Genomic DNA, 27818 nt, shown 5'->3' on the forward strand with positions numbered 1-27818 from the left:
ACAATTCTGGCCATAAAAGAATTAGAAAGGGGGGAAATTATTATGGATATTTGTATCCATTTGTACTCTTGCTTTTTGGTCTGTATATTACAGTACAAAGAATATTAGGATATATGGAATTTGTGAGGTACATGCAAATACTATTATAAATGAAATCTGCATGGGCATGAGGTTAAAAAAAGAAAAACAAAACAAAACTTAATCATGTTTTCTCTTAATAGTTATTTATAATCAAAAGTCATTTATATTTACTTTTTTTTTTTTTTTTTAACTAGAACTTAAACAACATTTGTTAAAACTTCCTCTGGTGACTTGGAAATATTTTCGGCAGTCCTAAATCTCTCAAAGTGGTTCACTTCAAATCTCATTCAAAACGGACAGTGAGTGTTGATATACATAAGGGTTAGAGAACAGCTGGGGCAGACTGAGAAATCTACTGTGTTTTTTTAACCATGTGGCGAGACTGGAGATTCGTCTCTTGTTTAAATAAAGCCAAGGCAATCTTGAAAGCTCTAAGGCCCTGTACACTACGTTTGAGACCAATGTCACACCAGAGGAAGAATAGGATAGCTGGAAGTCAAATAAAGTTTGTTTAACATGTGGTGGCCAGAGACTGATGTATAGGAGGCTGGAAACAGCGAACATGCTCCACAGTAGAACTGTCTGTCTCTACAGCCTTCATGTACTTGTTGAGGATGGCGAAGATCTCGTTGTTGAGAATCTGATACTTTCTGATGCGGTCTGCCATCTTCTTCAGGGGCTGAAAGTTACACGACCAAACATTTAATACAGAAGCTCATATCTACAAGTTGGAACATTTACACTACCTTTCAAAAGTTTGAGGTGTGTATGATTTTGTGATTTTGAAAGATGTCTCTTATGCTCACCAAGGCTGCATTTATTTGATCAAAATACAGTAAAAACAGTAATATTGTGAAATAATATTACAATTTAAAAACTGTTTTCTATTTTAATATATTTTTTAAAATGTTATTCATTCCTATGATGGCAAAGCAGCCTTCAGTGTCACATGGTCCTTCAGAAAACATTTTAATATGCTGATTTGCTGCTCAAGACACATTGAGTTTTGAACACATTTGTGCTGCTTAATAATTTTGTAAAAAGCATGATGCATTTTTTTTCAGTACTGTTTGATGAATAAAAAGCAGAAACAGACATTTAGTAACATTACAAATGCATTTACTGCCACTTTTGATCAGTTAAATGCATCTTTGCTGAATAAAAATAATGAATTTCTAAAAAAAAAAAATGAACATTAGTGTATATTGCATTGCAGACTGTTAAGAGTTTCCTGCAATGATTTATGTAATTTTTTAATAGTTCAAGTCTATGAAATCAGAAACGTACCACATTTTTAATGATCTCATCTTTGCCATCCTGCCTCTGGACCTTCAGCAAGTGGTAGCAGAAGTCGAAGAGGTCAAAGCGACGTTGTTGTCCTAATAGCACAATAATAGCACATCCAGCCCAGTTCAGACCATCACCGAAGCACTGCCTAAACACAAAACCCCCCAAAACATTTCAGTTACTGATGTAAACCTAAATCAAGTGCTCACTTATTATAAAAAACACCTATGTTGAATGTATATGCATACTCTGCAGTGAACTCGTGCGTGCCCACAGGGATGCAGTACACAAACTGCATGGCGCTCCAGAGGCGGTGGAACTCCATGCACTCATCCACATGCATGACGCCATTGGTGGGGGGAGGGCCTCGCCACACATTGTCCTGCAGGAAGCTGCGAATGCGCGTCAGGATGACTTCAAACATGGACAGACCACAGCACAGACGCTCCTTTGTCAGCAGGTCTCCTTCTCGTGCTATCGCAATTTGCTAAAATATTATTAAAATACAAAACATATGTTAAAATGGAGACCAAATAGATGCATAAACCTACATTAGCAATTCAAAAGTTTGGGGTCAGTAAGACTCCTTTTTTCTTACTCTATTCAGCAAAAAGGCATTTAACTGATCAAATGTGACAGTAAAGACATTTACAATGTTACAAAACATTTTTATTTAAAAAAAATGAATGCGCTAGTGTTAAATATGATTTGCTAATCAGCAACTTGGTTCTGATCTGCGAGTGCCTCACCTGTGGGGTCCCAAGTCTCTCAATGAGGGGCACCAGGTGAAGAGGAGCATACTTTGCCTCCAGCCTCTTCATCCTCACCTCAAGTCGCTCCCCCTCTGTAAAATTCATCATTAAAGGAAGATTTCAGCAGGTATAAAGTTATATATGTATCTATAAGATCTCTTAATTTCGTAATTTTTCACCTTTGATGTAGACCCTTGGGAGGATGTTCTGGAACGGTGCAGCATGAAGCAAGTCACAAACTTCTTCCTGTGACTGAGTTCAAACAAACAACACAAAAACACGAGGAGGAATGAATGAAAAACGCTTCTTTATCACACTGTTAAATGAAATCCTAATCAAGCTTTACATAGAACAAACATCACATACAGTGTGAAAATGGGTTAGTCGTAATATGTATGAAAATGTGAAAATGTAACAGTTTGATCCTAAATATGATGATATTTATGTAGAATTGATGTTGACTGAGAAGCTCAGTCTGAATACTGGTAACTGATTATACCAAATATAGTGCTGATAAAAGGATCTCATCCAGTAATTTGATCATAAATAGCACTTTCTGAATCTACTCAAAGTTCGAAACCGTTCAAAACAACTTGAAACAATTTCCTTTAATTAACCTACAGTGAACAGCATTCCTATTATCAGGAATAGTCTCATATTTATATATTTATAAATATATACATATAATATGCATATTTCTGTGAGAACTTTGATAGTTTTGTGCAATAAAATGTTTTACATAAATATATGTTATGTTACATATACATGTTGGTTAAAGGGTGGCATATTCTTTATTTTATTCATTTAACACTATTTTTTGATGTCGGTCTGTGCATGTATGCAGATTGTCCTTGGTTGTTGCGACATGCGACACTTTTTCCGTCAGTATTTTATGCCTTGAGAAACATTTAAGATGTTAACTTAAAAAAAAAAGTTCTATGTTTCAGTCTGTTGTACTCCATCTAGATGTTTCGGAACAAAACAATTGGTCATGTGGATGCACAATCCACCAACTGTAGATAACAAAATGTAGGTTTGCACATCCCTAACTATTAATATGCATTTTATTAAATCTCTACATCAATATTTACTGATATAAACCCAGAAAGATAAAAAATATGTGTTAAATTATTATTGTGGCAGGTGGTGTAAACCCTAAATGCAATATGAAAGTATAAAGGTCTTATGGCAATCAATGAGGTACACATATTTGAGCAAAAATCACTTCATTCACAAGAATAAAACAAGCACCGAACAACACCCAAACAAGAAGAGAGAGACGACCAGAAGAGAATCCTGACAGAAACAATGTTAATGAGAGATCAGCGTGCAATGATCATCCGACACATTCACTATGCTTCAGAGAGAGAGACCCAAACAGAAACACAAGAGAAACAGGCATCAGAAGAGTTACAGTCAGAAGAAGAGAAGTGTATGGAAGCAGATGTGCACCAGCACAGGACGTCACAGGCAGCCAGAGAGGAGTCGTGACTGCCATGAAAGCAAGGAAGACTTCCTTTAGAGCAGTGATCCTCAAATCTGGCTTGCGAGATCCAATTTCCTGCAGAGTTTAGCTCCAACCCTGATCAATCTCACTTACCTGTGATTTTCTAATGATCCTGAAGACACTGATTAGCATGCTCAGGTGTGTTTGATTAGGGTTAGAGCTAAACTCCGCAGGAAAGTGGATCTCGCGAGCCAGATTTGAGGATCCCTGCTTTAGAGGAAATAATCCTAAACAAGCCTCTTTGTATTAACCAAGTGGGAGTGTGCAGAGTCCAGACGTTCACAGCTCCGTACTACATTTCGGGTTTTATTCTCTTGTCTCGGTGACACTAGCATCCTTGAATCCATGGCAGAACACGGCACAAAAGTGACTAAAGAAAAAGTATAAAAACCAGGAAGAGTGTGCGTTCAGTCAGTTTGTGGTTTCGGTTACATGAATGAGGCCTAATTCCTTACCACCTGTAGTTGTTGCCAGCGTGTAATGAGAAATAAAGTTGCTTTTTAGGGGCAGATGGCAGCAGTGTCCTCCACCCACACACTCGTTAACATACACACAGTAATTCATTAATATTCACATCCAGAAACGCACACACACTGGCATATACATCAGAGTACAACACACACTTTCTACAAATTCAAATCTGCCTCTTTATGCAGCTGATTAGCAAAGCCAGGCTGAGTCACGTCAAGGATAGGGCCTTGAATTTTGGTGCACCAATAGGATGCTTTCATTACAAAAAATATTTGCATATAGCAAATCATAATTATTCGGAAGAAAACAAGGCATTTTATGAAAGGTCAGACCTGCCAACCTTGGCAAAGTATTTTGAGAACCGCAATAGTACAAAGCTTAGTTCATTTTTCGCACCATTTTGCTTTGCACTTGTTTTCCCATATCATGAAGAAAACTATTCTGTAATATATAGTTGAGAGAGGGATAACCCGCTGAGAAAGCAATATTTTTGAATACCAGCCTTAAAATGTGGATTTACAGTCAATTTTAGCATAAGGCTATAAGGAAAAATAAAGTTAAAAAAAAAAAAAGTCTCTCTACTTTAGTTGCCTCATTGAACACAAAAGCGGCATTAGATTTTTCTGTAGTTTGGAGTTGCAAATCTTATAGCTAATTGTACTTCGAGGTCAAAATACACAAAATTTGTACAGGTTGGTAGGTCTGAAAGACTAAATCTAAAACAGAAATCAGCTTTGAGATGAGGTTTTAGACCAACTAATTAGGAGTAAAGCGATAAACGATCAACTATGCATTTACACTACGTCATGCAAAAAGGAAGAGCAAGTCAGAGGGGGTCTCACCAGAGCTTGCTCGATGAGCAGACAGAAGAGAATGGCGTTGCCCACCTCCCTCAGACTCTGAAACACATCTGTCTTGAGCTCAGCATACTCAATGATGTCCTTCAGCTGATGGTGGAAGAACTCCAGGATGCCTGACAAATGTTCCACATTATATAACATCAAAAACACTCCAGGCTAGGATCTGACATTCATATGTCTTCTTAACATTAACAAGCTATAAAATATGTTTTACAAAGTGTTATACAAATTAAATTGTTGTACTAAATGAACACATTAAATTGACAGCTCTAATATAATTACATTTACATTTAAGCATTTAGCAGACACTTTCATCAAAAGAGGCTTACAGTGCACATGATTTTATACTTTTGTTTTTATCTATTCTTTGTATTTATTCCATTTACACTCTGATGGAAGCATGTAAGATATGCTGCTGCATGAATAGGCATACATAAATACCGTAGTAGATCTAGACAGGTGGAGTTAGGGGAGGTAGAGGAACTCTGATGGTGCAATACGGCACCAGAATATAATAGCTAATACATTTGGTCACTGTACTCATTATTAGACTGTGACACAACTGGAGTGTTATTAGTTCTGATCTCACCTGGTGATCCGTACTCATGACGAGGGAGACGGCAGATCTTGGGCATCACCTCTATGAGGGTCTTCACATACTGCAGGATGGTGCCTTGCAACTGGAAAAGACAGATGAACAGGACAAATGAAAAAAGGAGATGTTAAAAAAAAAAGAGGAGTGCATGAAAAATAAACTACATGTACACTGTACAGAGAGACAAAATACCAAGCTCTTGACAATCTTGAGCAGCTCCTCCATCACCACAGCGATGCCCTGGTAACCAAGAAGACGGCAGATTGTTTTGAAATGCGGAGGACCCACAAAGTTCCTGTAGGAACTGTAGATGTGGGAGTAGGCAATGTTCAGAGGCTGAAAAACAGAGTGAGATGTTTAAAAACAGACAATGTTCTCTAGCACACTGTATGTAACACATTTAAGTCTTCGGTCCAGTATCACAAGCTACAGACCTTAGAGCCATACAAGTAGTAAGGTTGGACATTGGCAGGTTTGTCCCTCTGAGGCTCCTGGGTAAAGGGAATGGCTGTCCGCACAAACCTGTTCCGTGAGATTCAACACTTTTCTCAACATTGTCATCTATATTGAACCACATTAGTACGAATTCGTATCTATAACTTGTGTTCACCAACCTGTTGGTGGAGCCATTGTAACAGTAGTTTGGTAAGAAGTCAAAGTTGAGTTCCCAAAAGACATGCAGTGTGATGCGGCCGTATGGAGCAGACACGTTGTGGTTGGCCTCACGGAACATGGCGTCAAAACTGTCCAGGGTCATGTGCTTTGAGAGCAGGCGATGAGTCAACCTGTTGATTTCCATCAGCCATTCAAGCTCCTGAAACACACAGGAGCAAAACAATTTCAGTTTAATGAATATTCCAAAGTTCTTAGAGTCTTTGATTTTCTAAAACAAGACACCTTTGTTATTTTAATATCGAAATGTTCAAATGGGTAAGCAAATTGTCTGCATGTTTGTAATGCCAAAGAATACTGATTATGATGACAACAAATACCAAAACGGTCTAAAAGCAAGAGTTTCTCACCACTATGGAGGTGAGGTCCTCGCTCTCAAAGCGGCTGATGGCCTGATCCAGGGATTTGTACATGGCTGCTGAGATCCTCTGGGTTATCAATCTGTTCAGGTCAATGGAGCGACCCAGCAGCTAAAAAAAACACAAACATGTTGTTAGATTTATTATTTACAGAGTATCCAGAGTGATGGTATGTTTGCTCAACATTAAAACAGAGTTGCCCATTCTTATCGGTTATCGGTATAATGTCACACCTGCACATGTCTCTGTTTGAGCAGTGTTTCGTAGCGGTTTGAAGGCGGGTATGGAATGATCACACCATAGTTCTTACACTCCGCACGGAAGCGTTTGTCTAGGAGGACACTGTGAGAAAGAGAAAGAAACAATGTCTGTAGCAGAATCATTTCTTTGATTTGACCTCTGAAATTGAACTTGAGAAACATTTAAGATGAGACAGGGATATTGTTACCTTCCAGCCATTGCTTTGTAGTAGGCAAATATCTGGTCGGCTAACTTGTACACAAATTGATCGAAACACAGGTTGACCTATAATGAAAAAGAGATCGTTTCAATTTTTATTCAAATATTTTTGAATGGAAGACAATAATAAACAAGTCTGTGACACTCTACCTCAGCCTCGATCTCATCATAGAGGAACTGCTTCTTGAATTTGGTGAGGGCATAATAACCACTATCATTATAAAGGTCCAACGGATACAACACATATCTGAGGGAAAAAAAGATTAATCTCAAAAATGCTACAATCTGACAGACACAATTAGTCAGTGTTTATATACACTGGTGCTCAAGAAACATTTCTTGTTATTATCAATATTGAAACTTGTTGTGCCGCATAATATTTTTACAGAGACTGTGATGCAATTTTTTCAGGATTCTTTGATAAATAGAAAGTTCAAAGGATTTATTTGAAACAGACATCTTTGTAACATTATAAATGTCTTCACTGTTACCGTCGATCATTTTAACACATCCTTACAGAATAAATATAAGGCTGACTCCAAACTTTTGAATGCTAGTGTAGCTTAATAACCAGTATAAACTGTGTGTATGTGGCACATACTCCATCATGGAGGGCTCTTTGGTCTCCAGAATGTGGTCGGTGAGGATCCAGGGCATGGACATCTCAATGGGGAACTGGATGCGACGGCCCATGGTGAGCTCCAGAAAGAACTCTCGAAACCACAGTTGGGACAGATCACAGCACTGCTGCAGGGCCTCTGACAGCCAGTCAGGAGAGAATGAGAACATCATGAAAGGAATGCAATATTTCATAGTCTATATTGACATATAAAGATGATACGGTTGCAATATAGAAAACTGTTGCTGTTGTCTCACCACTAAAGTTCAGGAGATGGGTGAAGAAGAAAGACTGCTTGTGGAAGTCCTCTATGGCCTGAACAATGGGGCCATCCAGACTGCTACGAAGAGTCTTTTTAGAGCCACTTTTATCAGCGATGAGAGACTCCAGCATGGTGCGCACCATGTAGAGCTACAGGACAGGGAGGAACACATACTACTCAGAAACAATCTGTACAAATAGCATTAAATATCATCTATGTTGCAATTTAACTGACCTGTGTGCTCGAGGGGCCAACAGTGCGACGAGGAACTTTGATGTCAAATCCTCCTTTGGGGTCCTTCTCTCCCCTCAGACAGGGGTCATTAGGAGGTTCTCTTCCTCCTTCCCAATCACAGATGGTTTTACGAATTGCCTGAAGTACACTATATGAAAGCAAGTAGATAAGTAATGCTCACAAAAAAAAGGATGTATTTTTTATGTGGTTTACATCTTACCTGATGAGGACGTTCTTCTTCTTGCGCACAGCCTGTCTGAGTGGCTCTCTCAGGGTCACTTGTGCAAAGTCCTGCAGGGCAGAGTAGATTGTGTGCCTGATGGCCTGGTTGAACACGCTCTCCATCCGGCCCATCAGGACCTGAAGACCCTTGATCATAGCAATGACCTCCACCAAGGCAAACTTCTCTTCGCTGGTGTAGTTGTAGCGTGTGGCGCGTTCATACTCCTCAGCTGTGCCCGGACAGTCCTTGTTGCAGAACTTATCAGTCGGGTGGACTAGTTTCCAAGAGTACTAGAGGAAGAGAAGACAGTTCAAATGCGAGATAGATGGAGAACTGGAATGCTAAAAACTGTTTAAATGATCTCAAACGTACCACTTCCATGACATGAGTGCTCCACTTGGACAGAAGCTGCAGTCCTCTGAGTGCCAGGTCAAAAAGCTCCCTGTATTCCTCATCGGACTTCTGACTGTCCAGCCCTGATCCAGTCACCACCTCACTGTTACTGTAGCGCGCCAGCTCAGAGATGAAGCGGATGTGGTCGTCTCTGATTTGCACCATCTGCTCACACAGGTTATACTGTGGACTGATGCTGCTCTGAGTGCAGGTCCACCTGAGAGAGAGAAAGAGAGAGAGGAAAAAAGACTACTAAAAAGATGTACACTTCTAGAAAGAAGTCTCTTATGATTAAAAATGCAGTAAAAACAGTAATATTGTGGAATATTATTACGATGTAAAATAACTATTTTCTATTTTAATATTTGAAAATGTAATTATTCCAATCAAGTAAAAACTGAATTTTCAGCAGCATTACTCCAGTCTTCAGTGTGACATGATCCTTCAGAAATCGTTCTAAAATGCTGATTTGCTGCTCAAGAAACATTTATATTATTTCAACATTTATTATCAATGTTCAAAACAGCTGTGCGGCCTAATATTTTTGCAGAAACGTTGACAATTTTATAGGATTCTTTGATGAATACAAAGTTCAAATGAACAGCATTTATTCGAAATAGAAATCTTAATCTTTTATGAAAACATTAAAAATAGAGGTCGACTGATATGGGCTTTTCTCTGACCGATGCCGATATTTAGAAATCAGGGCAGCCGATAGCCAATATATGATGCCGATTTTGTTTTGGCCGAAATTCATTCTCTGCCAGCAGGAGGCGCTGTTGGGGCGGGAGATATTGCGGTTTCGCTGGTAACACCTTTAATCAAATAAGCGCTCACAAACGCTACTTTATCAGACATTACAGGAAAGATGAAATGAAAATGACATCAAACTTTTCTGAAGATGGTCGGTTCTTTTCAAAGATACATTCATATAAAAACACCCGGTGCATTTTAATTTTGAAACGTGCAGTGCTCAGTTTATTCAACGAAGTATGAGGCTTTTTGAAAATCTATTTGTGGAGGTCAGTTTTGATATTGTGACGAGCCGCCACAAATAAAAATGTATGGGAAACACTGGACACTGCTGCAAGTCAAATAGCCCTAGTGATATAAAAAATAAAAAGAGTTGACTCATATTACACAGCTTGCTGCTCATAACTGCTTGAGAGTGGACTGGCCACGAGCGATGACATTGTGGAGGCTATTGTCGGACCCACAGAAACACTTAATGAGGAAAGTTAATGTGCCCAGATCATTATCATCAGCCCAGAAGTTTCGTCTTAATTCCACGCGTTTCTACTTTCACATGCAAATGACTTGTTGCACTTAAGAATATGATATGCACGGCCCTGGCATCATTAGCTGAAGCTGTATAAACAAGGCATGGCTGCGAGGTGTGAGCTGCTCCGTCTCACGCAGCCTCAGAGGGAGAGAGATTCTCCGGTACGGCGTCCCACAACACAACCGTGCTTAGCTGCCCGCAGATGCGCCTGCCTATAAATCGGCCTAATTTGCAGCACAATCGGCCGATGCCGATTAATTAAAAAAATGCCAAAAATCGGCCCGATTTATCAGCCTGCCGATCAATCGGTCGACCTCTAATTATAAATGTCTTTACTGTCACTTTTGATGCAACTCTTGATACTCAATAAAAGTATCAATATATTTAAAAAATAATAATTACTGAGCCAAAACATCTGAATATTTCATCAACCAGTCAGGTAATGCTAACAAGAGAACTTACAAGATCATGTCATTCATTAAGTGCTTTTTATCTTAAGTAGTCAATCACTCACTTAGACTTGTTCTCTTCATAGTGAGCACTTGTTTCTATGTATCGTGACAGCTCGATCTGCATGTCTCCAAACAGGGGCACGACCTGAAGCTGTGAAGGCAAGCAACAAATGTTACACTCAAGAGGATTGTGAGAAAAAAAAAAAGTCAGTTTTCAAGAGAACCAGAACATTTGTCTTCACCTTAAAGAACTTATCGATTTTGCTAAGGTTTATCCTTTTCTTTGCATCCAGCTTGTAGATGTTGCTGACATTTCCATCCATCAAATATAGGCCAAAGCCCATGACCTGAAACACAGAGCCATGCCTTCATTTGTAAAGATCTTTCAGCCGAGTCTAAAAAGCTTCAGCAGGAACGGATGCGCTCACCTTTAGCAGCATGTGTTTCTCGCTGGGTGTCAGGTACATCTTGTTTTCGTAGTAATCCACACAGATGTTGACAATATCAGCCAGCAGCTCCTCATAACCTGGGATCACCTCCAGCTGCTGGTGCAGACACTGGACAAACATCACATAAAACATGACACACTGCACGCAAATGTCCAAATGAATGGTGAACAGAGAAGCTTTGGGGGTTAGACAAGACTGTCCATGAAGAATCACTTGTTCCTAATGTATAGTTACAGAAGCTATATTGACCACTTTTATAGTTCCTTTTTGGTGTTTTGTGTTTAGTTCTTATTGCTTATTCCTTTAACATAAACATGGTCATATTTGAAGTTAAACATACCTGTGTAATTCTGTTGTGATTGGCTAAAAACATAGAGAGGTTTTGGGACTCCTGGATGGACTGTGGGTCAGCCATCTTTCTCAGGAATTGAGCTGCTCTGTAAAGAAGAAACAGAAGAAACATGGAACTTTTTTAAATATTGCATATATGTGCGTACATCACAGTGTTTTAATGACACTTTTAAAATTTAACCATGACCATTATACCTCTTGTAAGCAGAGTGGTCATTTTTAACACTGCACTTCATGTTCTTCAGTTCATCCAGCACAGCAAACATGTTAATGAACTTTCCTAAAGTGAGGAGGTAGGCCTCAGACACAAAGTCCTTCCTGCGCTCAGCATGACATAGTCGCTTTACCTCGCTGCAGAAACGTTCAATGGCCTTGCGCTAGAAAGAGGGACATCAATGTTAAAGCCATGTACTAGCTAAATGTCACAACTCTCAATACCAATTTTGAAAGCACAGCAAAAACTATGCTATGCTACTTATTTAATACACTCCTTTATTTGAAAAGTTAAATATGAATAAAAATATTCAGAAATTAAATGGAATGTTAACTTAAAGTATTTGTTTCTTCTTTAAGTAATTAAAAATAAAGACATAGGAAATAAATAACGAGCAACGAGTGTTTCTCCCTCTTTCCTATCAGAGTTTTTGTTTGATGAATAATCGTGACATTTAGGGATTAATAAGTAGTGAAGAGAGTTCAAAGAGATTTATTCCTCTCTCACCTGGAAGTACATGAATTTCATGAGCTTGGTGACCTCAGGTTCCAGAACCTCCACAGTCTTCTCATAGATCTCCACTCGGTTTGGCTGCTCGTTGCACTTCACCTGATATGCACAAGAGGGCATCATTAAACCGGCAGGATTCAGAACTCAGATTATGAATAATGAGCCTTTTCCCTGCAGTGAGTGCAGGGCAATCATGTTGTTGAACTGGGTCATTTCAATCATATCTTTTAGATAAACAATTGAAAAAGGGTTCATATTCTCTTCAGACAGAGAGCATATCTTAATAAAAAAACAAGACAGGGCTTCACACATAGTCTTGTGAATGTTGGCAGCAACATTCACAAACTTCAATAAAACTCGACAGATGATACTCTAGCCCATTCTTATTGAGTTCCTCTTCTGCACCATGACACACCTGATAGTAAAATTGTATGTGGGCCAGTAGGCCAAATCGTGCATGCATTTGAGAATACACCACACATCGGAGCACTGTTACTGCATTGGATGTCACATGTGTCTGTGTACCTGAGGAATGGCTCTGGAGCAGCTCCTCCAGGTGTACAGCATGACAGCATACTCGTGCCCCTCCTCCAGCATTTCATTCTGAGAAGAAAAACACAGTTTGAAAAAGAGGAAAATTAGCAAAAACTTTAAATTACAGGAACCAGCCATAAAATCTCCTGCGAATTCTGTGTAAATGTGCGGTAAATCACTTTTCTGACCTCATGCTTAGAAACAACGATCCATCAAACACTTTTTTGCTGGAAGTGACATAGTATAACTAGATCTGGGTTTCTTACAGGAATTATCAGCACTTGCAAGGCAGCAATGATGATATATAAAGTTTATAGACAGAGGGAGAAATGGAGAGACGCCAAAATTTGAATCACCAGAGCCCTTAGAGTCTAGACAGTTCCGCTGATTAGAGTGGCAGCAATTCAGTTTTGTCATGTCGCGCTGCATACATTTTATTGTAGACTGGGTATAAGAGTCCCTAATTATGCTCTACTTTCCATTAATAAATCATGTAACCTGGATTTCTGCAAATCACAATTCAGAAGCATTCAGCAAGTATTACAATAAGGGCTTTGCAAACTAAATATTTGCAAAATTATCTGATCCTGATCATACAAGTTTGTATTTTTCAGAAACAGCTGGATATATATATAAATAAATAAAATACATATATAAATAAATATAAAATACACACACACACACACAATATATACACAGTATATATATATATATATAAATTATAAATATTGTATTAAATATTACTTAGAATATTTATTTATTTATTTTGCATTTTATGTCAATAGGATTATGAATTAATTTTTTGGAGGAGAAATTGTAATTAATTTCAAATTTAGCATATAGAGAGAAGCATGGAATTGTAATATGGTCATAAGTAATAAAATGTGCAATAAAAATTTACATTTTAATTTAACTCATTTAAATAGTTGATTTTTAATTCTTTTCTCAGAATTTTTCCCCAGACCCCCGTGTGATCCTTTGTTCATCAATGCAAGCACTGGACTTGTCGAACTTACAATTAATCATCTACAAAACATCTGAATAGAGTCTGTATGTTAAGGTGATTTAAATGTATAAAAGTGAGACGAGACAAAGAACATAAAGCACGAGGTATGAGGAAAGTACAGGTCTACACTGTTCACCTTGCAAACACTGTATTTACTCATAAATCCAAGTTTAGTGAGACCACATCATTCATCCAGACACTTATGCATAGCATACAAAGTCCACATCTATGCGCTCATTAGAGCTTTAGCAGAAGGTAGCTGAAGCAAACAGGACCTCCAGTTCTTGAGGAATTCTCTGTTTTACTGAGTAATGCGCTCCTGTTTGGCAGTCCACGCACATCCACGAGCCACTGAGCTGTGAGAGGAAGAGGTGGAGTAGCTCCTTCAATACCATTTCTATCCAGCACAAACCCCCATAGAAACAAAACTGTACAAAACAAGCATAAACAAGGGTGTCTTTGTGAAAAGGTGTTTGTCCTGCGCTCTTGCCTCTGCTAAAACAGAATTGAAACTGATGGGGTTTTGATATAGCACAAAACATCTTGCCCAGCTTTCACATGCCTGACCCTTAAATAGTCATTACTGTTGCAAATCTGTTGATATGGTTTGAGATGTTCATTTCAGAAATTCACACAATCCATGTTTGGGATAAAATTGTATGTCAAGTCAGTCTAAGTTTGAACTTGGCTTTTGTTAAGTGCTCATGTGCCATAGTTAAAAAGGAACATTTTTGTAGTAAACCGTTTAATAGTTGATTCATTAAAGTGGATTCATTAAATCCGTAACTATTCCAAATTTTCCCAATTCCCCAGTCAAATACAAGTCTAAAAGTCACAAAACCTAAGAAAAAAAAGCACTGTTTCAATACCATGACAGAAGCAGATAATAACTACTGGTACTTATTCTTTGCCACTGTATCATTCATATACCATGGTATTTATTTGTTTTTTGCTTATCAAGGCTGCATATATTTGATTAAAAATACAGTAAAAACAGTAATAATGTGAAATATTCTCAATTTAAAAGAACTATTGAATAAAATGTAATTTATTCCTGTGATACAAAGCTGAATTTTCAGCATCATTACTCCTGTCTTCAGTGTCACACATGATCCTTCAGAATTCATTCTAAAGCCCTATTAGGATGGGACTAGTTTTACAGGGGGTCGTTAGAGAAATTTGTGTTTCACAGATGTACTTGGTGATTTTAATCCCGTCCGAATCTGCCTTGTCTGTGTTTTTCTCACACAACCTCTGTAATAATTCCAGAGCAAATTACCTACTGTTTCTCAGCAAACTCAGTGATCCTCTGAGGAAACTAATCCCCTCCGAATGCGATGTCTATGATTGCCAGCTGATATTTTTTTCACAATGCGTTTCCTTGTGTGTTTTGGCCAACGTGAATGACCGTAGACGCTCTTACCGCGCACACATTTGATATTTGCTAAAAAACAATAACAATAATAAAATCAAGAGCCAGATCACTATTGCTATACTAGCCATATAGCTTCACCATGGTATTCATAGTAAAACTGATTAAAATACTAAATGGTAATCAATCCGAATGACTATACGCAATGCACGCATACAGAGCGCATGATCTCTGAAACGCCCAGATGTACAAAACAGACCCTCCCACCTCTTTAATAAAAACAGAGATGTTAGTCCCGTCCGAATTGGTACATGAAAATCGCAGATGTCAGGTGATAAGAAACGAAACTCAAACGTAGTTTAGAAAACTAGTCCTGTCCGAATAGGGCTTAATATGCTAATTTGGCACTCAATAAACATTTCTTATTATTACCAATGTTCACGACATAATATTTTTGTGGATTCCTTTTTTAGGATTCTATAGTGAATGGAATGTTCAGATAAACAGCGTTTATTTGAAATAGCAATAATTTGTAATATTATAAATGTCACTCTTGATCAGTTTAATGCATTCTCACTGTGTATTCATGTATTCAATGCATTCATTTATTCCAACCCAGTCTCATGGCATTTTGTGACATAGTCACAAAATTTTAATCTATTGATTACTGCCTTCATCCGCAATCTGACGTAAAACTGTCTGTTTATTGTGCACATTCAAAATTGGCGCCCGAGGAAGTAAGCGTTACGTCAGCTTTGATCGTGAAATGGCATTGGATCTTGTGTATCTCGTAACCGATTGCGTCATGTGTATTTTTTGAATGAGACATATACAATATACAGTTTGTTGTCAATTTTTGCGATTAATACATGTGCCTGTACTTACATTTGCTTGTGTTTTATATTGTTGAGAAGTGGGTAGGCTTAGGTTTAGGGTAAGGAGTAGAGCCCTGCACGGGCTTCAAATTTAGGCCCTAGTCCGGCCCTGGCCCGAGACGCTCAGGCCCTAGCCCGGCTCGTGTCCGACAGCTTATCAGAATTACCGGCCCGAGTCAGACCCGAGCCCGTCTTTTTTCTCCCTTCTCCCAAAACAGCTTATATTGTTTCAGCTATTAAAATAGTTCAGTTTTGTATGTAATGGCAAAGTGATTATATTTTGTTTAGTTTTTTATTAAGTTAATTTAGAAAAACGTTTGGAGCATTATTGTTCGTTATAAGTATTTGTTTTTTAAAGAAAGACCAAGCGGCCAGCAGCATACAGTAAGCTGATCGTAGCCTGTGTTTGATCAATTTAGCCTTCTCAAATCATCACGACTTAAAATAAAAATAAAAAATAAAATCTATAGATATAAAACAGTTCAAGCATATGACAATGTTTAAACGCTAAACATAGATAAATGTCCGCTATATCCAATAGTTTGTGCAGAGAGTGGAAGGTAAAGCACGCTTAGCAGGAAATGGAGACGCCAGCACGATTTTTCTCAGTGGAGATGCTGTCATTTTTGCTCATAAAAGGTAAGAGTAATACATCATTCGGAACTGTAAAGAGTCTACTTTTATTTGTGTGCACTCGCAATATCAACAAAGCGTTGTGCTTTTATAAAATAAAGAAAACAAACATGCGCTTTCTGCCATCTCATCTTGAACAGGTGTGCTTCACAAAAACTCAGCGAACAGCCTACATGCCTCACAGACATGATAAAGGCTATCTATATTAAGCTTTAAATTACTACTTAATGAAATAAAACAAATGGAAAACAAAAACTTTCATTATAATCATAATCCATAAAGATACACTTCTCTCTAAAGGTGCATCTAATGAGGAGATAGCGAGTCAGGATCGGCAACTTCATCCTTGCGAAACGGACTCAGAAAACACTAGTTTCTTAGTAAATAACTCAAATATCTCCTTACTATTTCCCCCGGACACATTTATGGTAATTACTTTTGCCGGTGCTTTGCGGCAAGCTGTAGCCTATGCGTCCGTTTGAATGCAGAACTCTTCAGCTGTGCTGACGGCTCGCTGCTGCTGGACACTAAACACCGTCGAGCAGCTCTTAACAGTCGCGGTAGCATGGTCTCTTTATGGTAGCTCACATTATGGTAATGTCATGGTAATTTGTTTTTGTAAGTAAAAGCTTTGGAAAGGGAACTGCACTGCTCTGGGCTGATTTAAATTTTGCTGTAACAAAGAAAAGCCTACATCAGATAAACTGAATGACTGTTTCTGCTTCTCAGTGCCCTTCTGATAAAGATTTCAGAAAGAACCATAAAGAGCAGCTTTGTTATAATGCAACATCCTTTCGTTATTGCTGCTCTGGTCACATGACCAGCAATTCTAATGTGCTGTTTCACAAAGTCCTCCTTCTACTCACCATACTGGAGTGCACAGTGGCCTGTTCAATGTAGCGGGCGATACCAGTGACAAACGCATTTCTGTCCTCGAAGTTGGTGTCAAAGTTTGCCTAGTAACAGACAGAAGGTCAGTCCAGTTATGTCCAAATTTACTGTGAACTCTACATCCAACAACAAATATAACAAAATGCGCGTGTAAATGTACCTGGTACATGATGGAGGATGGTGGGGGTTCGATGCATGGCTGCTGGTCTGGGAGGGGAAGCTCCTCCAGCAGGTCCACGTTGGACAACGCATCCTCCAGGGTCACGTGGGTTGTCATGGCGACACAGGTTCACTCACAAAACAGCCCAATCTGAAACAAACAATGACAATGAGCTTCAACACCATCAGACAAGGATGCTGGACAAGGATTCTCAACTCCATGTTTAACTGAAACACAGTCTATGAAACAGTAAAAAAAAAAGAAGAAAGAAATAAAAAGAAAAAAAGTCATGACCTTGAAGAAATCTCTCTAGTTAAAGTCTTTCACTCGGTTTCACTGGAGGAATTCAATTAGTCTCCAAACACAAGCACTGATGTGGCTGCCAGCAAATTCCAAGAAAAATAATTAATGAAACTTTTACATGTTATGAATGTTGTGCTAATTTTATTACTTAAGAAACATATCGATTTATTTAAAAAATGATTATTAATTAAGGCCACAGATTCTGTCAATAAATCAAATTAATATTTAAAATAATATAAAGCAGGGTGATATGAATCAAATCCTGATAGGAGCCATTTTATTTCACGATAACGATATATAAATCACCATATTTAAGGTTTAAAATTTTAGATACCACTAAAATTTCATAATCCTCTACAGCAATTTAAGCATCATGTGTCTTAAAAGGAGACCTATTATGCCCCATTTTACAATATGTAATATAGGTCTCAGGTGTCCCCAGAATGTGTATGTGAAGTTTCAGCTCAAAATATCTCACAGATCATTTGTTATATAATTTTGAAAATGCCTATTTTGAGTGGAAGCAGAAACACGCTGTTTTCATCTATGTATCTTTAAAGGCAAATGAGCTCCTGCTCCCCACCCCCTTTTCCAGAATAGGGCTGTGCCTTTACAGCTCATATCTCAGATACTTCACTAAAAAAACCATCTGTTTGGTTCTGATTATCATGTCTATCCTGCTGAAATCATGCGTTTTAAACCATATTAGTTTAAACTTCTGATATATAGAGTTTTCTGAGTGCACGCTTCCGAAGCGGCTGTCACACAGCAAGTGAGTACTAAACTAAGATTTTCATGATATGTCACCTTTATTACATAACCTAATGCTGATGTCCAAACAACATTGCTCAAAAAAAGTTGCCCGGCAAAATTGCTCAAAAAGTTGCCCTGTGTATCAGCCTAATGCGTTTACGTGAAATTGGGCTGGACCAGAATATTCGATTATTCGTTCAGTGGTTTGGCATTCGATTTTCAATTTTGAGATTCGAATATTCTTTTCTTTTTTTTCACCCGAACACCTGGCATCCCCCACGAAACGGTTCTCATTTGCGCTTGAATATGAATCGCCCATGAGTGAAGGTCATGAACGTCATGATACAGTTTATCTGGAAGAGAAGACAAAAATGCTGAAGACCTCAGCTGTGTAGGAGCACTTTAAATTGAGTGAGAACAAGACAAAGGCAGTGTGCCAAATATGCGATTTGAAACTGGCCTACCACAAAATCAAGTTATACCTATATTGTTGGTGTAAAAAAAAAAGAGCTGCTTTTATACTCTATACTATGTGCACTTAATTTGCTTGGAAAATACTTGCGAATACAGCAGTCATAAAAATGTAATTTTATTTAAACTGTTCATTAATTAAAATGTGTGATGCTGTTATTGAAAGTATGTTACCGTGTTCTTTATTTATTACAGTTCGTTGAACTCAGTTCATTTATTTTTCGTTCTTCTTTTATTTAAATAGCCTACCTTTTACAGTGTCAGTAATTACTGTGATGCTAATTTTTGATTTGGGAGTGATTTTTTTGTTAGAAAAATGTTAGGCTACCTTATTAAAAGTAATGCTCTTAACAGACCTGTGTGTTTTGTATCACTAGTGCAGTGTCTGTTCTCGGAGCATATAAGCCCTGCCTGCTTGAGGCGCGCCGCTTCCGGCTCGCGCTGTTCTGTAGTTTATTATTTCTGAACATGTCGCGTCTCCATATTGCACCAAAATGCCACACTGCACTCCCTTGGGTCCGCAGCAACACACTCGCCACGTGTGAAGTCGACTGGATGAACAGTTCTCGACAAAATAAAAATGCAAACAGACAAGACAGACACACAGAGACTCCTGCCTTTATTAGAGAGAAGAATATGTTCAGCCCCCTCGCTCTGAATATTCGGTGTTGATTACTACCGAAGCTTCGAAGCTCAAAAAATGGTATTCAGACCAGTCCTAACGTGAATAAGCCAAAATTTTATTTATTTTTTTTAAATTGTGAATTCGACTGTACATACACAACAAGCTATGAATAATGAATTGAGCTCTCTTTTATGGTTTATAAAAGACACAGATGCATTTAGGAAGATTGCGGATCAGCGCATTCACTTCAAAGCGAAAGTACGTTAACGTTAATCCTCTGTGTCTTCAGTGGCTCAGATGTCAGGAGTAAGTGACGACTGCTATATTCATTATTACATCCAACAACAAAGCACTTCAATCGCTTAAAGGGGTCCTATTATGCTCTTTTACAAAGTGTTGATTTTGTTTTGGGGGTGTACTAGAACATGCTCTCATGCTTGGTGGTTCAAGAATCGCATTATTTTTGACATAATTTACATTATTACAATACCTTTCTTTCTCCCCAGCCTGGCACAAACGGCTCAATTAGTTCCGGGTTTGATGAAGGCCCGCCTTCCGAAAAACGAAATGTGTTGTGATTGGTTAGCTGTCCCAGTGCGTTGTGATTGGTGAACAGCTTAGACGGTGTTTCAGTACAGCCCTGCCCCTTGCCAAAACAGCAAGTTCGTCAGTACTGCCATATCAATTCAAACCTTGAGAATATTGAACAAGAGGATCGCGCAGAACCTTTGCATGCATGGATATAACGTTAACGTAACGTTATTGTTGTTTTTTTGGCTAAATCACGTTTTAGACAGGATGTCAACAACAGCTTAAAAATAACTGCATTTACTATGTACAGATAAGTGCAACGGTAATATATATTATGTTTATTGTTCTTTAATTCTAACAGTATAACATGAATTGCAGTGAAACTGTTATACAGTTGAATTTATTTATACCATAGTCCCACAGACTTACACTATTTGTGGCGGCATATATATGCAAATTCATTCTCTGCCAGCAGGAGGGCTGTTTGAGTGGTAGAGAGCGAGGTTTCCCCCGGTAACGCTGTACACAAAGCAGAGCTGCGCTCACAAATGCTGCTTTATCAGACATCACATGCAAGATGAAATGAAAATGACATCCAAAATTTTCTGAAGAGAGTCGGTTTCCTTCAGAAATACAGTGATATAACACCCTCATCGGGTTTCGATTTTCAAATGTGCAGTGCTCAAGCGTTCTCCCCACCCCCCAAACATTCTAATTTCCATAGGCGGGATTTATTTTAATGATATTCTAATGGACCAATTTGTGATATCACAAATACAGGAAAACAACTTTGTAGTCCAAACGAGCCATTCGTTGTAGTTCTTGAAAAGGGATTTTTAAAAAATGAAATATCTCCCTCTGGAGTGGACTTTGAGATTTGTAACTTTGTAGATCGTTTTATGGCCAAACATACACACTACGCACTGACTAAAATTCAAAAAGTGAAAAAGCATAATAGGATCCCTTTAATCTGAGACATTTTGTCTTCCCCTGCACCGGAGTCGACACAATGGCAGTCGGATTATTTACAGCTCACTCAGGGCAGGTCTAAGGTAAAACGGCTTGTCAATAAACTATCATGGGAGAGGTCTGTTCAGAACTACGTCATTCTGACAGGAACCTCAGAATGGCCTGATTTGAGAAAGGGGATTTAAAAAAAAAAAAAACACTGGGTGGATTTTTATCATTATAGGATGGATGTGTACACACACTTCCAACACACATTTATGTTCAAACAACTTGAAAAGTGAATTCTGCATCCGATGACCCCTTTAAAATCACTTCAATGTAACATAATATAATATAACAAAACCTAAAAAAAAACAAAAAAAAAACATGAAAGTAATTCATGACATTAAATTACTATATTATATAGAAGAGTACCATTCAACAGATATTACAAAAAGTGGCTTTAGAAGTCATGATACTATTTCTGTTTTTTGTTTACGGTTGCATCTCTCTTTTTTTTAGTGCCTAATACCATGAATGACACATTTATGAAATGCTGTGTTAAGATACAAATAGCTTTTACAACTTTTACAAATGCATCTCAAGACCCCTGCATTCTCAGGAAGTGTGGTTTGGTGAGACATAATGCCCATTTTAAAACCAAAGCTGACTTGACTTTTGCCTCACAAAAACAATGCTTTGAATTAGACGGTACTTCAATTGCTCCTGTGCAGAATGCATAGGACAATCTTATGCCGAGTTCACACTGTATGATTTTCAAACTCGTCAGATCGCTGTTGTTTTCACACTGCGTGACTATCTGGGGTAGCATTCAGTCACTGCTGTGTTCACATTGCACGATGGATCGGCGACAGGGGCTTTCACATTGCATGATTTCACAATAGGAAGAATCCCCGACAACTCTGTCTGATCCGCAAACCACGTTTCACAACAAAACACACGTGAGAAGTGATAAGGAAATAACGCGAGAACCTGCGTGCGTCAGGCCGTTGTTCTTAAGGGAGACTGGAAGTATTAAAAAAATATAGCCCGCAAATTGTCTGTGCGCTGATTTCCAGCTACAAAAACAAAAACAGATTATGCAGGAGGGAGATGCAGGGAACAGGGATTGTGTTCTGCAAAGAGTGGTAAATAATAATTTTGTTATGCTGTTATGCTGATGTTGCGGCTGGTCAAGTGTTTGTGCTTGTTTCTGTATGATATAATTGTACATATAGACCATATCAGTATTTTAATAACTTCCCTCTGCCCTGTATCTTTGTCTCTCATTGGCTGAAGGTCATCGTGATGTAGTTTTCAGTCAGAAATCATTGCACAGTGTGATTGTGAATCGCCGACAGCTCCAGATATTTAGCATGCCAAATATTTCCCTCAGATCGCGTCTTTGGTAATTCACACTGCACGATTGTCACTCGCGTGAACGAGCTCCGATTTGCCTCCGATATCGGGCATTTGTCGGCGATTTATCAAAACCTGTCGGCGAGTGAAAAATCGGGCTAAAATCGTGCAGTGTGAACTCGGCATTAGGCAAAACTGTCAAAAGAATATTTATTTATTTCTGGAGGATGAAAAAATGTTGAGAGAGAAAGGAGATTCAAACTTAGGTTGCCCACATGTCCAACATATCTGTTATGCCACAGCGCCAATAAATTAAAATAGGATGTTTATGCATAATAAACGCATGATTAATTTGTCCTGGAACAGACGATAAGAAGTGGCCTGTCAGCCATCTGTCCAAGGAGGAGGCTGATTTTCAATCTTTACCTTCATCAAAGCTTGACAGAGCAGCAGGGAAACATGGTGTTAGTTTGACCATTAAACATGTCACATGCAGGAAGAAAGATGGCCTGTGGTCACCATGGGATTAAATATGGAGCCTATATGGAACAAGGGCTCTCTCATGAGTAACAGTAACAAACAGGAGCTAAGTGGAACTTATGAAGTGTGAACAGCAAGAGAGAAAAATGATGATGCATCATAGCAACAACGATCAGATTAAAGGCTACTCACTGTGCAAACAAAATTACCAAAAACAGCAAATAGCAAAATGACCAAAAATAATAATTTACAATATGTCTGCAGGCTCTACAATCGCTGTCAAATGCAATTTGAAATTTTTTCAACAGGTAAAGTTTGAGGGAAATCAAATTATAAAAGGCTTACTTATTGTTGTCTGTCCACATTAAGCTAGGATAAAAGTATTTTAACATCACAATTACACACATCAACTTTAAACTGCACTTTCAAAAGGTTTGGTGGGTTAAACCCTATGTTAGTTTCAGGTGGCTGGAGGTCACAGCAGAATCACATGACAGAATAACTCCGGTCTCAGACCTCTCACAGTAAGTCAGGGTGGAAACAACGCTTGAACACAATGCTGAAGGCCACAGAAGGGGAACCATCAGATCTTCACAAGCACAATGTATGCCAAGTCAAATCAGTCAAAGTCATGTTACTGAGTTAGTATGTGGTGAAAGCTACAAGAAACAGCTCCTAATGGAACAGCCCATTGTTAATATGTCACTTACCATTTTTCTTATACCAGTCACTAACAAATGCATGCTGATACGCTCAACAGAACTTTAACAATACAGATTCATCTATGCTCCTGTAAAATGGGTGGGGTTTCCTTTCAGCATTTATGTACTGTATCTCACAATGTTGTGCAACTATTTTTATAGTTAGAGTTTTTATTTAGACAACAGCAGGAACTTTAAAACATGTGAAGCTCCTATTCTTCCGAGCTGCTTCTGCAAAGCTTGTTCAAGTTCTGTCTTGAAAGAAAACTTAAGCTTCACTCAAAAAACTGGTGGAGCTGTTGTTGTAACAAATCGGTCCTCCTTTGAAATTGGGTCTCCATTAGGACCCCAAGCGATCCCATTCTCTTTAGTGCCTGAGTATAATTCCTACAAAATCACAATGCCATTAGAAATACACTGTAATGACCAATTATGTCTGTTTTATTTAGCTTAAGTACTAACAAATTAGCCAGTTAGCTTATACACTACACATTTGTACTTGCCATACACAACACATTCACAACAGTCTTTAATGTAATTATATAAAGCAACCGAATGGAATCAAAGCACTATAATAACGACTAAAATAAACATTTCGCTTAAATATTTAGCATCCAAAAGTGCAAGTAATTCAAATCTCTTCCCCCTTTTACAACAAAACTATAGTACAAAAAGTGTTGACAGACTGTTTTTTTTTTAAAAGACTATGCAGCATTGTAGTCATCATGAACCTCAAGTGACTAATTTGGAAGGCTCTACAAAGGCAGCAGCACATAAATAACTTGCGTGAGAGACTTGCCTCAATATTGAACACATTGGCTAATCACATAGGCTGTAGCCTAACTGGAGTAAAGTCATTTTAAAAATATTCAAAACGACTTTTTATGATTATCTAATTAAAAAAAAAAAAAAACTCAATACACACTTCATAAAAGTGATCGTATCTAACTGTATCATATTTAACAACCAGAGCTGGTCTGCATCAGAACAAAAATAAAAAAGCAGATGTACTTTGAGCCCTGGGGGTTCCTGCACATTTTAATCTGCTGAAAAGGATCACGTGAGGTGGCGTGAGACATGTTCAGACTGATAACAACCTCAGAGCTGAATCATTGTCATTCAAAAAGGGACTCTTGGAAAAAATCTTCCATGACACCACCACGTTCCAAGTGGAAGAAGTGATCTGACAGGGAGAGAGAGGTAGAGACTGTGCCTGTGGGAAAGGATGCTGAGATACTAGAATAAACTTTCCCACATTGGCTGATACCCATTGTATGGTGGGGTGCACTTGTCTACATTCCTATACGTTATGTGAGCATGACAAAATTGCACCACCACCACTGACATAAATGCACGAGCCATGCTTTTCACTGAGATACTACAAACATGTGATTAAGGGTTCCAATTCTAACATAAGAACTGGATTTAAAATCCATGCTTTTCCATCGTCTATCCCAGGGGTTACCTTAACCTTTTTGACTCCAAGGCACCCCACAATAATGTTCGAAGGCCTCTTGATTTTTCTAGTTGTTTATGATTTACTGTATAGACTATAGAGATTAAAGGCATAGTTCACCTAAAAATGAAAATTCTGTCATTAATTACTCACCCTCATGTTGTTCCAAACCCATAAGACTTGTGTTCATCTTCGGAACACAAATCCAAGAGCTTTCTGACCCTGCATAGACAGCAACGCAACTGACACGTTCAAGGCCCAGAAAGGTAGGAAGGACATCGTTAAAATAGTCCATGTGAAATCAGTGGTTCAACAATAATTTTATGAAGCTACAAGAATACATTTTGTGTAGAAAGTTCTCGGATTTCATCAAAAATATCTTAATTTGTGTTCCAAAGATGAACTTAGGTCTTACGGCTTTGGAACGACGTGAGAGTAATTAATGACAATTTTAATTTTGGGGTAAACTATCCTTTTAAGGATGAGGATATTTAAAAACATTTTACTCACAATTTCTACCTGATACATAAAAACTTTTATAAATTAGCAAAACTATTAAAAATTATATTAATAAAATGCATAGAAACACCTAGAGAATATAGTTTATACACACACACACACACACACACACACAGCTTTTGTCTTTATTTTAAATAATTTTAAGTCATCTTGAGGCACTGTAGCTGACTATTACTGGCCTAGCCACATAAATAAGGGCTAGACATCACAAAGGTCATATAAGAGCTTCCATTGCTGAAAGAGCGTCACATTTGGGTCACACCACTCGGTGGGACATCATACTCCCGCCCTCTCTGCGAGCCACAATTACTAGACAGGCAGGCGGGACATTTAATTGATGGCTAACTGAAAGATTCTCTCTTACAGACGTGATACACTGAAACAACCCCTCCACATAGTCTGGACTGTTCATGATTGCATCATTCAATTGTAATTTCCTGACTCTGAGATGAGAAAAAATGAAGCAAATGTGGTTGATGATGTAGTTAGGCATGCATCATTTCTGACAGCAGGTGAAACAGTCTCATTATGAGTGCTGTACACCATGCATTTTAACACTGATTACATTTGCAGGTAAAAATAATGCAAATGATTTTTCATCAGTATTCAGGAAACTAGTGGTTCCTTGTTTCCTTTAAAAGGAACCTGTGCATAATATGACCATGCTTTAACGAATGACAACAGATTCTGCAGGAAGTTAAAGTTAAAGTCAACAAGAAATGAAAATTTACCCTATTTTCTAGATACATGTTATTGATCTTATTTTGCATGGATTTCAATTTTTAGATTTATTTTTTTGACCTCGTAAATTTTCTAAACTGGATATTGTACAGTTGACCATGGCAACATACTGGTGCTACTATCATGTCTCTCGTATCACTCCGCAGCCTCAAATTTATTTTTGCAAAATGGCTTTAGACTGTGGTAAAAATGGCCCTGGGGGACTTCTATTTTAATTTTATGCAAATAAAACTTTGATAGATGGCTAGATTATAAATCCACAAAGAAAGAAACTGAAAACGTCACTCAGAAAAACAACAAACCGGTAAAAGAGCTGAATGAGAGAGAAAAACAGAGAAAGAGATGTACATAAATTAACTTGTATTGCAGATTAACATATAACTTAATTATAATATTGTTGCAGTGCTGGTCAATAGCAGTCTACGTTGTAATGGCCTATTTTTCTTAGCGGAAGGTTGAACTAATTTAACAAAATATTTTGAATTATATAAGTATTTTATGTTCGTGCATTTTTATATCATAACTAGTAGTATAATAATAAGCAGGAAGTCGTACAATAAGCTGGTCATTACCTCACTATATCGTTTATTTTGGCCGCGAGGCTGCAAATGATCATTTATAAATTACATGCTTGCGTTTACTAAACCTAATTCTACAACATGAAAACTCAAAATATAAGTCCTTAATCATAACACAAGCAAAACCCATCCACGCATTTAAAGGGAAAAGCTGGAATCAGTCATTTAATGTGTCATTCAGCGCATTTCTTAATCATCAAAGGCGTCAAAATAACGGTTCTGTTGGCAATAACCTAGCAACAGCCCCCAGTCACCGGACTCCAGCGGTCGGAAAGGTTGGATAAAAACATGCCAAAATGCGCTTAAAATGGAATTAAACGACACTGACAGTTAGGTAATCTAACTGTGCACTAATGTAAACAAATATAGATAAAGCGCGTTATATCACATATGAGATGTGTGAGATACGTGCACGCGCACCCCCCTCACCCCACCCATAAAGCGGAGAGATGCTATCAGCACCTCCATCATAATGAACCATATTCACCAAATTAGTGTAAAACGCCCCCAAATGCGCACATAAAGGCGGCTGGCTTGAAACAACATAAAAGCCAAGCCGTTTTCGTTGTGAAAATATGACTGAGCATCATGTTGGGGAATAACGTTACACGCGCAGGTTGGTGCCATCATCTCTCGCGCACCGTCGAGCGAGCGCTCTCATCTCTGTAATTCATGAAAATAATCACATTTACCTACCTGCTAATTGCATGTCCGCTCTTAAACTAACGGGCGGTCAGTGCAAAGCGGGGAGAAACTGTGAGAAATAGCGTTCGCTCGGTGTAGTAGAATTGATGCTCTGGGCTCGGTCTCTATCCGCTAATCCACCCCACACAAAGAGCAGAAAATGGCT

At 38.3% G+C, this 27818-nt stretch overlaps 1 protein-coding gene across 3 annotated transcripts; it reads right to left on the reverse strand.

Moving 5' to 3' along the window:
• Positions 1–247: 247 nt before the first annotated feature.
• On the reverse strand, positions 248–27808 carry cyfip2 (cytoplasmic FMR1 interacting protein 2). Of its 3 annotated transcripts, none has more exons than XM_058798314.1 (29): positions 27665–27808; positions 17504–17653; positions 17319–17408; positions 12558–12635; positions 12030–12131; positions 11504–11685; positions 11298–11394; positions 10937–11065; positions 10751–10855; positions 10571–10659; positions 8754–8991; positions 8379–8671; positions 8159–8306; positions 7920–8073; positions 7645–7801; positions 7194–7290; positions 7033–7109; positions 6818–6926; positions 6576–6695; positions 6168–6367; positions 5988–6075; positions 5746–5889; positions 5548–5638; positions 4941–5071; positions 2300–2372; positions 2118–2212; positions 1617–1855; positions 1369–1516; positions 248–760 (listed from the first exon to the last, which is right to left on the reverse strand). In XM_058798314.1, exons 2-29 carry the CDS (start codon positions 17618–17620, stop codon positions 593–595), a joined length of 3759 nt encoding a protein of 1252 aa, XP_058654297.1. In that variant the 5' UTR covers positions 17621–17653; positions 27665–27808; the 3' UTR covers positions 248–592. The 3 variants fall into 3 exon arrangements, with proteins under 3 accessions (XP_058654297.1, XP_058654296.1, XP_058654298.1); XM_058798313.1 differs by having other exon boundaries at positions 4938–5071; XM_058798315.1 differs by lacking the exons at positions 248–760; positions 1369–1516; positions 1617–1855; positions 2118–2212; positions 2300–2372 and adding an exon at positions 2379–4085.
• Between the last annotated feature and the right edge of the window lie 10 nt (positions 27809–27818).

This window comes from Onychostoma macrolepis, chromosome 14 (genome assembly GCF_012432095.1).
Source record: "Onychostoma macrolepis isolate SWU-2019 chromosome 14, ASM1243209v1, whole genome shotgun sequence".
Lineage (NCBI taxonomy): Eukaryota > Metazoa > Chordata > Actinopteri > Cypriniformes > Cyprinidae > Onychostoma > Onychostoma macrolepis.